Source organism: Silurus meridionalis, chromosome 12, assembly GCF_014805685.1.
Source record: "Silurus meridionalis isolate SWU-2019-XX chromosome 12, ASM1480568v1, whole genome shotgun sequence".
In the NCBI taxonomy this organism is placed as follows: domain Eukaryota; kingdom Metazoa; phylum Chordata; class Actinopteri; order Siluriformes; family Siluridae; genus Silurus; species Silurus meridionalis.
The window spans coordinates 22,026,509-22,038,465 of NC_060895.1; the positions used below are offsets into that span (position 1 = coordinate 22,026,509).

The following is an 11,957-nucleotide window of genomic DNA, read 5'->3' on the forward strand; positions in this document are numbered from 1 at the left end:
TATGCTGGAAGGTGAACTTTCCACCCAGACTGGGGTCTTACGCACTGTGGAATAGGTTTTTATTAAAGATATCTTTTGCTCCATTCAGCTTTCCCTCAACCCTGACCAATTGGCAAGTCCCTGCCACTAAACAACACCTCTAGAGCGTGATGCTACCACCACCATGCTTTACTGTTGGGATGGTTTTGGGCAAGTGTTGAGCATTGACTGGTTTTCTTCAGACATAATGTATAGAATTAAGGTCAAACAGTTCAATCTTGGGGTGTGTGTATATATATATATATATATATATATATATATATATATATATATATATATATATATATATATATATATATATAATTTTAAACATATTAATCATCCTTCAAAACTCAAAATCCAGGTCAGAGCTTAAATTCCATTGTAGCTCAAGTATTCCTTCTTTATCCTCTTTATAACACTTTAACCTAATCAGAGTCATGGATAGGTCCTACTATCTCACTACTATAGAGGAACTATGAACTGCATTTTAATTAATCTATATTACAATCTTATAAAAAAAAAAAATAGCAATTTAGTTCATTACAGGGCACTGCATACACACACTGAGCTGAGATCGTTTGGTGAGATTTATGTATCATGCAGTGACAGAAGGCAGCCTTGTAGAATGAAAAAGGAATAAAGGTAACCAATGCCAGATCATGATAAAGCGATGCGCATGAAGCTGTCATATCTATTTAGTAAGGAAAGTCACAAAAAAGTCAATGGAAAAGAGGAGAAATTCACCTGAAGATCGCAAGAAACTGGAAGAAATGGACGCTAATGAACTGGATACAGTCACTGTCCAACAATCTACTATTGATTGTTGCTATAACTATAAAGAAAGACATATATATACACTATACTGGCAAAAGGTTTGTGGACACCTGACTATAGGATTTACTATGTGCTTTTTTGAACATCCCCTTCCACATTTAGTTCCCTTGTGCTGTTATAATAAGCTCCAATCTCCTGGGTAGATGTTCCACTAGATTTTGGAGTGTGTTTGGGGTGCAGTCAGCGTTCACATTCATCCCAAAGATGTTCAGTAAGGCTCTCTAACAGGAGATCTTCCATTCCAAGATCATTCATGTAAACCATGTCTTCATGAGCAGGCTTTGTGCACAGGGGAATTGTCATGCAGGAACAGATTTGCGGAAAATTTTATGGTTCAGCATCCAAAGACATCCTATACAATTGTGTGAATCCAGGTTTGTGGTAACAATTTGGAGAAGAATCACATATGCTGTAGATGGAACAGTCAGGTGTCCAAATACTTTTGTCTTTATAGGGTATGTAGTAGAACTTATGAGATGTAGAACAATTTTTATTTATTACAGAAAAGATCATCAGTGTTCGGTTGTTTGTTTTCAGTTTGGAATGTTAAACTGCCCTGTAGTCGCACGTGGTACACGTGGGGACATGTCCTGATAACAACACACACACACACACACACACACACACACACACACACACACACACACACACACACACACACAAAGTGCAAAAATGTGGGGACAGGAATCCTAGTCTTTTAAACAATTACGTGGTGACAACCTTGAATTTAGGAGGTATGCAACAGAAAAGAGGACAAAATAAGCTGTTTGCAGGATTACACATTCGGCATGACACGCACACTCGGAACGCAGAAGTGTCTCGTATCGCTGTCTGGTTGTACGGACCGCTGATCCAAATCCGCCTGAAGGGCTGTGAGTCATAAAGTAATGAGGGTTAGGGGCTTTTTTTCTGAACGATCTGCTTCAGGACTAAACATCATCACGAGGATAAAGATATACGTATAGAGGAGCTGAAAATGAAATGTCTCTGTGTGGAGAAATACAGCATATTGGGATCAGAACGAATCAACTACATTTATTTGGCAGATGTTCTAATCCAGAGCGACTTACATTTATCTCATTTATACACCTAAGCACCTATGGGGTTAAGGGCCTTGCTCAGGGGCCCAGGATTGGCAGCTTGCGGTGTTTAGGGTTTTCAACTCACAAACTTATTTTTAGGAAATTTTTAAAATGGAATAGGAAATATTGATGAATTTTTTGTCTTTTATTTTATATGATCAAACTCTTGATGTCACCCAGATGAGGATGGGTTCCCCTTTTGAGTCTGGTTCTCTCAAGGTTTCTTCCTTATAACATCTAAGGGAGTTTTTCCTTGCCACAGTCGCCACGGCTGCTCATCAGGGACAAATTCACACCATTCACCTTCACTGTTGATTTGTGTAAAGCTGCTTTGAGACAATGTCTGTTGTGAAAAGCGCTATACAAATAAACTTGACTTGACTTGACTTGACTTGGGTCACTTATGTTTTCGTGGTTAGCTGAAATACCCAGTGGGAGAACCACACAATACATTTCCAAGCAGTAAACACTTAGCTGTACAAACCCAAGGCGTAAATCTGTTCGTTTTACCAAAGCACAGTGACACTGCAGTATATTGTTTTGACCAAAACCAAAAAAATGTGAGCTAAGGTAATAGCATCATGTAGCTGCAGAAATGCAAAGTCTGTGTTTTAAATGGGCATTGGAAGAGATTTGTTAATTTTTTTTGCAGAGTCTGTAACAGTTAAGTAGCTAAAATTGTAATTATATTCCCTATTCCCACAAATGTACATGAAGCTCCACAGATTTTGCTTGAGTTAGCATGTAACAGCGCTGAAACGTTCACCTGCTTAAAAGATATCTATAAATGCAAAAACATCAGCTAGTTGCTGTAGCTTTTTCTGTCATGTATGCATTCTCAGGTATTAGCATATCAGAGAAGACTCTCAGTTATTAGCATATCAGAATAAACTCTCAGGTATTAGCATCTTAAAAAAGACTCGGGTATTATTATCTCAGAAAAGACTCTCAGGTATGAGTATATTAGAAAATACTCTCAGGTATTGGCATTTCAGAATACACTCTCAGGTATTAGCATCTCAAATAAGACTCTCAGGTATTAGCATCTCAGAAAATACTCTCAAGTATAAGCATCTCAGAAAAGACTCTCAGGTATTGGCAATTTAGAATACACTCTCAGGTATTAGCATCTTAGAAAAGACTCTCAGGTATTATTATCTAAAAAAAAGACTCTCAGGTATTAGCATATCAGAGTACACTTGTAGGTGTTAGCATCTCAGAATACACTTTCTTCAGCTTCACTAACACAACGAGGCTCCTTCACACTGAGTTCAGGAGAGTTTATAATGACTCAGTAATAAAGTTTTATGATTTTAAATGAAATTGCAGAGAAACTCTTTATGTCGCTAAAGTTTAGTGCAGCCTTTAATTTTACAGATCACTGAATTGTTTAAGGCAAACAGTTCATGTAAATTGTGACTTCTTTATGTATTTAAATATACTACAGACACCAGAGCTGCCAAACCTTTCATATAAAGGGCCAAAATATTCACTCGATTAAGGGCCAGAAGCAGAAAGTGTCAGGATTTAAGGGGGTCCTTTTAGGCTTCTATTTTTTTTCCTTCTTCTTTCCTTGTGTTCCTCCTGTTCACCCACCAGATGTCGCCATTGTTTCTCTGTGTTCTGTTTTAGTTTCCTATTATTTTCACCTGTATTTACTCACTTCCTGTATGTCTTGTTCCTCATTTGTCACAGTAATACTTTGTACTTTTTGTTCTATTTGCATCCTGAGCAGCTGCATTACTTTAGCGGATAGTGAGGGCGGCTGAGAAGATTGTCGAGGTCTCTTTTCCCTTCATCGTGAACATTTTCACTACACACTGTAACCGTAGAACCACCAGCATTGTGGCTGATCACACACACCCCTCACACACACTCTTCACTCTACTGCTCTACACTCTACTTTGGGAAAAGGTACCAAAGCATTCAGCCAGAATATGTAACAGTTTTTTTTCTGCAAGTCATCACACACACACACACACACACACACACACACACACACACACACACACACAAACACAATGGCGAAATTCTGTTTTGTATTCCAATTTCACAAGCCTGTAGCATACTGTTCGGTGCTACAGTGTCACTGCGTCTACTTGTCTTATGGTGTCCCTTTTTGTTTGCACTAAATGTTGCACATGTGCACTTTACACCATACAGGCATAACATTATGACCATCTGTCTAATATTGTGTTGGTCCTCTTTTGCTGCCAAAACAGTCATGAACCATTGTGCATTAATAGCATTAACTTCATCAGCAGTTAGAGCTACAGGAGCTCGTCTGATGGATCGGACCACACGGACCAGCCTTCACTCCTCACATGCATCAATGAGCCTCGGCCACCACGACCCTGTCGCCGGTTCACCACTCTTCCTTCCTTGGAGCACTTTTGATAGATACTGACCACTGCAGACCAGGAACATCCCACAAGAGCTGCAGTTTTAAAGATGCTCTGACACAGTCATCTAGAGATGTCACAATTTGGCCCTCAAACAAAGACCCACCCCACAGCAATCATTCCTGTAAACATTCAGCGTTTGGAACAACTGATCCTGGATAATCTACGAGTTCCTCGGAGGTCAGCGTTTCAGCACTGTTGACGGAGTAAAGCATTCTGTCCACGGATGGTTCAGGCGTCCAGACAAATCTTTCTGTGCCGAATCTTTTCAGGCATTAGTTAAATGCTGGGATAATGTATAATTGTGTATAATTGTGTATAATTGTAGCAGGGACGTGTCATAAAATTACGTTTCCAATCTTCGAAATCTGTTCTTATATTTTATTTGAACTCAGATGTCCTGGTTTGACTTGAACGCCCCTCGTATCACCTCGGTCCTGGGGGAACATTGTTTAGTTTCACTGTGTACTGCACTGTATTTGGCTGGAATGATAATAAAGCCTACTTGACTTGACTTGACTTGACTTGACTTGACTTGGTTCTATCATGTGTTTTTGTGGTACTCAGACAAATCAGTATTTTCAAAGTGATTAGTGTGTGTTAGACTCAGCATATTTGAAGCATGAGTCAGAACAATGTACTTTGCTTCTGAACTTCTGAAAGGGTGATTTGTGAAGAGTAATAAAAGTGTCAGAGGAAAAGCTGGTCAGGGTTTGAGGTGGTTTCCGTGTTAGAGGAGTATAAACAAGCCAAGGCCTGGACTATGAGTAAATCATGTTACTTTTGAAAAAATAATGATGGATGGGTTTTGCTACATTTATTTTATTAAATTGGAAAACTGTTTGAAGATAATGGTGGGGCATGCGGTTAATAAATAAAAAGGTGGGTGTTACACGGGTGGCAGAAGAGGGTATATGGAGATTGACACTGTTTTTGGATGCTTCCATGGAACTGTCTGACGTTGTTTCTCCTGAATAAAGTCTTTCTTTGACACCACAATCTGGAATCCTGAACTTTTTAGCTTGTCATTTGATTTTGATATTGAATTTGTTACTTTTGATATTAATTGGCCACTATCACAATAAGCCCTGTACAAGTTCTTGTCTTTACAATTGTATTTACTTTTGCTTTGCTAATTCCAGAGGAAGACTTTAAGACTCCCACAAGTTCCCATGGATTTAATTTTTCCCCCATTGCGAGTTTACATTTTTTCCTTTTATATTTTCTGGGTTTTTTTATCCTCTGTTGTTTAGGATTTTTGTTCTTTGGCTTCTATTTTTGCGCTTTTGGACTTTCAACTAAAAATGTAACTTTCAACCTGTTTGAAATGTGAATGTGGGTTGACCCCCCGACACCCACACACACACACACACAACCCCCGAATGCAAACTACTAGAAATCCTGTCTCTCCTACAGCCAACCCTTGTTCGAGGCCTGACCCGAATGTTTTTCATTATAATATCAAATATTGTATTCTTAAAAAATTGTAATTGAATGTTTGCAAACCAGACATACTGCCTTTTACGATGGCATTTTAAAAATGGCATGTAAAAATAAAAAAATCATAAATCAAGGATTACAAGAATGAAGTCTTCGCAATACGAGAATAAAGTGATAATTACGAGAATGAAGAAATAGTTTAAGAATAAAGTTATAGCAATATGAGATTAAAGTGGTAATAAAGTGGTAAAAAAAAAATATTTAGCTGTTTTGCATAAAATGGATGTGGAGGATTTGGTTTAAAATCTTCCTTTAGTTTAGGATTTACCATTAAGAAAATATTTGTCTTTTATTAAAAATAAAAAAATTACAAAAAAATGTCAAATTCAGTGATATTCTCTATTTTTTCATTTCAATATAATTTTTTTTTTCGCAGCTTAAAAACTTGTTCAATGCTAAATTAGAGGTAAAGGCATTATTTTTCTTATTTCTCATATATGGCATGCTAATCAGGTCAGGAAGATCTGGTTTGTAATTAGTGTTCCATTCATTTACATTTTTGCATTTTGACAGCTACCTTGATACAGAGTGAGCTCCAATTATCTCATTATCTTATCAGGTCAGGACACTTGAGTTCTTCCACTTTAACCTCAACATACTGTACACCATGTCTTCATGGAGCATGCACAGGGTTATTATCATGCTGAAACCTACAGCATCCAGAGACTTTCTGCACAGTTATAGACGTCCAAATTGGTGGGTGGCCGTTTGTCCAAATACTTTTGCTAATGCAGTGTAGATGACATTGTAGACACCTTACAGTAATGTTAAATAAACTTCACAGTTTATTAACCTGTTCATGTGGAATGTCTATAATTAATTCATTAGTAATAAAAAAAAAGTTTCATACACTGTGCAAATGCTTAGATTTTTTTTGATGAACTGCAAAACCATACGAACGCCTTCAATCCCTGTCCATGTCCATCATGTCCATTATGTCCACCACTAAGCCTCAATACCAGACAGAGCTTTCATCCAGACTGGGATTTTCTTTTTTGTCATGACCTCTTGGCCCGCAGGTAGCTCTGTAGTTTACGCACAGTGGGTACGTCCAAGGAGAAAAGGTTGAAGTCAAAGGTGGTTTTTGTGATGTTGAAGAGTCCCGTCTTTTCAATGAGGTTCACTATCTAAGATACAAACAAATAAGTGTAAGGTCCTGTGTTTCTTTTGGGTGAGGAAATCACACATACAATATATATATACACAGTATATACGTCAGAACACAGGATTATAAATGAGTTTATTAGAGGGACAGCGCATGTAGGATGTTTTGGAGACAAGGTGAGGGAGGTGAGATTGAGATGGTTTGGACATGTGCAGAGGAGGGACATGGGGTATATCAGTAGGAGAATGCTGAGGATGGAGCCACCAGGAAGGAGGAAAAGAGGAAGACCAAGGAGGAGGTTTAGGGATGTGGTGAGGGAAGACATGCATTTGGTTAGTTTGAAAGATGCAGATGTAGAAGACAGGGGGGGATGGAGACGGATTAGCAATTTAATAGATCAGTTTTACTCCCTGGCCTATTGACTCAGTGCCTGACTGAGTCAACAGGCCAGGGAGTGAAACTAAACTATTTAATCAGTCAGTGAGTCATTTCGTGGAGGGCCATTAGGGCCAGCAAGACCTTCTCTGCTGGTCTAAACTCCATCAGAATCACTGACTTACATGTGAATATATTTTTTGAGATGAATATGTATTATAATAGACTACTTTCTTAATTTCACAGCTTTTCTCACAGTTGTGGGTTTTTATCCAATTATATTTTAGCCATCATGTGTTGCCAGGGTCACAGAATTTGGCTTTTGTGAGGCCTTCAGAGAAGGTCTGGTTCAGTGGAACCAAGATACAGCTGGTTTCTGACCTCTTGTAAGGTATTCTTCTCTCTTAGAGCCATCAGTCTGCGATGGAGGTCCACCAGCTCCTCTGTGTAAGCCTTAAAGGACAGAAATCACAATAATAATGTTCCTGTTACCTACTGAAATATCGCATTCATTTATTTATATATATTTGTATTTAATGGTTTTTGTTTTTTATCCTTCTTACCTTGTTTTCCTGGAGAACATTTTCTCTTTGGGAAAAATCTGGGTTCTTCTTGTGTAATATCTACAAATAAATGCAAGAACTCAGTACCAGTAAAAAAAAGTTGTGTGGTATCCTAGGGTAAGATTTTTTTACAGGGTAAAACCTACCTTAAGGTTGTTTGTGTTGAGTTTGGGTATGGGTGGCAGTTGCTCCTGTTTGTGGTGGTGAGGATCTTCAATGTCATAACTGTCACTGTCTAAGAACAAGCTGGAGATGAACGCAAGTAAAACTGATTAAAAAAAGCTGTGGCAAATGCTAGAAGAATTCATTTTACAAAAATCAAGTTGAAATCAAGCAACAACAATGATTTATATGCTGAGGAGTTAAATGTGGTGTGTACCATGAGTCCTGGATTGTGGTGGTGTCCTTCATGGCCATCTTCACCTCATCAGAGTTGTCTATATACACATGTTCCACCATGGAGTGCAAAGGTCCTGCATACAACATTCCCAGACGTTCAGTGATCTTGAACAGTCCAGTGTATTGAGTGTAATCTCTCCTTGGCCCAAATCCTGCTTCTGAGGAAAATTAAACTCCAACCCTGAGTCTTGTCTCATGGATATTGTTCCTGAAGTTAACATGTTCTGAGGGACCCATGTTCCTCACCACCTTATATATATATTCAGCCCCAGGTTTTAAAAGTCCTCACTTCTTGAAATCATTTAAATGTTTTATATTTTTAGAGTACTAAGCTCTCAAAGTCTGAGGTGCTCAAAATCCCAGGTTCTTCAAATACCTATTTCCCAAAGTAGCAGGTTTTCAATGACTTCTCTTCCCAAAGTCCTATGTTCTCCAAACCCTATCTTCTCAATACCATATTTTTTTTAAACAAGGACAATTCTAACGACCCCCTTTAAAATAAAATATTCATAAACTTCATTCAAAGTAGCTGAAACAATCTATAAATTAGGATTCAGGAAACTTATACCCCGGCTGTGCATCTGCGTCGGCTCAAATTTGGGGTCAGAGTTGGAAGAGGAGCTGGACCTGGATGAGGTGGACTGGAATGACTGCTTTAGGGAGTCGCATAGTTACAGAATCAACACAGTGTCTTTTAGCTAAGTGAATTCCTTAAACATTACAACAATCACTTACAATGATTTAATACAGCAAGCAAACACCTTGATCATTAGCTTTTCTCACCACAGATCTCAAGAAAGTTTTGTCTTCTGTATTGGAATCGAAATTAGTCGGTCTCTTAATTTCTGGAGTCTCATGTCTCATTTTCACCCAGTGTTTTTTTTCTTGTGCTCTTTTCTTCTCCAGGCAGGTGTGGGGAAGAGGAACACCAATAGAGGAGACATTGATGGAGCATCCTTCTTTATATCCCTTCAAACTTGATAGAAACATACACATTAATAATCAGTGTTTATAATAATAGAAGTTAAACATATTTTGCTGATGATTGAGAAACACCGCCGTATTGCCACCAACATTAGATTACACTATGATGGATATGAGGAGAGTTCATTGTGACAAGATTCTAATCTGTTCAACACTAAATTCTGTACTAATTGTAGATTATAACAGATACAAATATGAGGTGGTATAAAAAGGTTTTGAGATGAACTCTGTTTACAAGAAAGTATTTTATTCATCTACGTTTACACCTTCAAAATAGTCGCCAAATACACCAAACACCAATCGGAACACGTTAAAAACAGAGCAAACGCTCGATCCTGATTGGTGGATCGCTGATTTAGTAAAATGTAGTTGAGTAAAAAGTTTATTTGACTTCGAAATGTAGTGAAGTTAAAGTCTCCCCAAATGGAAATACTTAAGTACGGATTTGTGAAAGAACTACTCAAGTACAGTAACAAATTACATCTAGGTCATTACTGTCCACCACTGCTCCAGCCAATCACAATCCAGTATTCAGGCTAAGCATGCTAACAATGAAAAAACCATAGGCAGATTATAATGTGAGAGATCATTAGAATATAGTTAGTAGATTATTAACGGCGGATAGATGATAAAAAAATGTTAGTTATGACATTATGAGTAGAAAATTTTCAAAAGACAATGGAAATAAAATTATGAAGACATTATAAGATTATGATCAACCTCTTCAGGTTTTTGGTTCTCAGAAACGAGTCTGTAGAGGATGAAGGACGTTTGTTCACAGCTTGTAATTCCACCTGCATTCCACCTTTATTTCCATCGCCACCTCTCGATTCTCTTGTGTAGATTTTGTGTTCTTTGAAGTCCACTTCGGCTTCCACCTGGGTTTTTGTGCTTATCCTTGAGGAGAATGATGATGATGAAGGCCACTCCAGCATGGATTCCCCCCCTTCATGTGCTCTAGGAGTTGTCTTGCTCTTACCGTTTTCTTCTCTATACCCTTGACTTGGTTTGGGGTGTTTGTGTTTTTTTCTTTTTTCTTTATTCAACTCCTAAATGTAAGAGATTTGAGAGAACAGAGACTTTGATGATGTATTACTGTAGTGCCGACTGATGCTTAGAAATATTTATCCTTGTTTTATAAATTGTATAATAATATACATTTTCTCAAATCTTACCCTAATTCTTGTCTTTCTTTTTTTATGTACATTTTATATATGAAAGGTGCAATACAACTAATAAACAAACAGACAGACGGCTGTAGGTAAAAATATTTGGACACCTGACCTATCCAACCACATCTGATGACTAGACAGACAGACAGACAGACAGACCGACCGACCAATAGGGTTGGGCTGCGTCCTTACCCTACATCAGTGCCTGACTTTGCTAACAGCCTTGTGGCTGAATAAACACAAATTTCATGTTACAGCATCCAAACACGATTGTGTGCCTCAAACTTTGTATGAAAGTACCACAGATGGATTCCACATGGGGGAAGTGGACGGAAGGACAAACCAAGTGGAAGGAAGAGGGGGTTCAAGCTACAGTATTACCAAGCTGCCACTCTTAGGCCTTAACCCTTTGTGCTCCAGGGGTGCTGTATCATGGCTCTGTGCTCTGACCCCAGCTTCCTAACATCACTGGGATGTGTGAAGAAAGAATTTCACTGTGCAGTAAAGTACATGTAAGAAGCATAAAGCACTATGTCCCAATACTTTTGCACATATAGTGTAATACCTACAGAGACGTAATGTGTTCTCTTAAAGGCCAGTTCATGAATACAAAAGTGTCTGGATCGAAAAAGGAAGAAACAGACCCATAAATGTAAACACTTCATCCAAATCGCATGCACTGACAGGGTCCATAAAATTTCTTTTATGATTATTTGGATCTTTGGAAACTAAATGACAACTCCTGCTATATGACTTATTGAGAAAGACCATATTTGACTAGAGCCAATAATACAATAATTGAACACTAACCTTCATAGCAGGGTGAGTTTTGATCTTTTTATGGTCAGAGACAGAAGATGAAGCAACTGTTGACAGGATGGAATAATCCACACCAGGTCTGGGCATCATTCCAGGTTCTTCATGCACAACCATGACCCAAGTGGAGGAACAGAGCACCGAAGATAAATATACAGGAGCAACTCAAGAACCAGAGAGACTGGACTGAGCGACTCGCCCTGCCAGTTTAGAGTTTACGAGTTTGTGGTGGAACTTGTGTTTCTTGTTGCTAAACATGAGCTAATCATGGTGTAGGTGATTGACCGGGGGGTTGCTCTCCTGGTTTAGGAAAAAGGTTGAAGTTAAAAGCAAACATTCTGAAACTCCTCTGTTTTATACATACATACATACATACATACATACATACATACATACATATATATATATATATATATATATATATATATATATATATATATATATATATATATATATATATACACACACACACACACACACACAGTGGCTGTCAAAAGTTTGAAAACACATGGCATTTTTGACTTTTGAGACACGTGCATGTTCCTTTTGTTCCACTCAATTTTAAAGTGCGCTTGTGGAAATCTGTATGAGATTCATTGAACCTTAAGGGTGTTAGTAAAGTCAGGTACTGATGTAGGTGAAGTGAGGAGACCTGGGGTGCAGTCAGTTTCCTTGTTTAAGTGAAGGGAAAATTTCGTTCTACC

General features: G+C 38.2%; 1 protein-coding gene across 2 annotated transcripts; it reads right to left on the reverse strand.

Moving 5' to 3' along the window:
• Positions 1-6,606: 6,606 nt before the first annotated feature.
• Positions 6,607-11,510, reverse strand: LOC124394763 (protein ENL-like). Of its 2 annotated transcripts, none has more exons than XM_046863203.1 (9): positions 11,248-11,510; positions 9,986-10,314; positions 9,065-9,257; positions 8,850-8,931; positions 8,262-8,355; positions 8,029-8,128; positions 7,883-7,942; positions 7,701-7,772; positions 6,607-6,966 (listed from the first exon to the last, which is right to left on the reverse strand). In XM_046863203.1, the coding sequence occupies exons 1-9, from the start codon at positions 11,368-11,370 to the stop codon at positions 6,838-6,840; spliced, it is 1,182 nt and encodes a 393-aa protein (XP_046719159.1). In that variant the 5' UTR covers positions 11,371-11,510; the 3' UTR covers positions 6,607-6,837. The 2 variants fall into 2 exon arrangements, with proteins under 2 accessions (XP_046719159.1, XP_046719157.1); XM_046863201.1 differs by having other exon boundaries at positions 8,850-8,934.
• Positions 11,511-11,957: the final 447 nt, after the last annotated feature.

Bases quoted from the DNA above. Each gene is read 5' to 3' on its own strand.
- LOC124394763 (XM_046863201.1), bottom strand. From the start codon at position 11,370: ATGGTTGTGCATGAAGAACCTGGAATGATGCCCAGACCTGGTGTGGAT. The intron at 8,935-9,064 runs GTGAGAAAAGCT...GACTCCCTAAAG, and splicing joins AAACTTTCTTGAGATCTGTG to CAGTCATTCCAGTCCACCTC. The intron at 8,129-8,261 runs GTACACACCACA...GTTCATCTCCAG, and splicing joins ACCACAATCCAGGACTCATG to CTTGTTCTTAGACAGTGACA.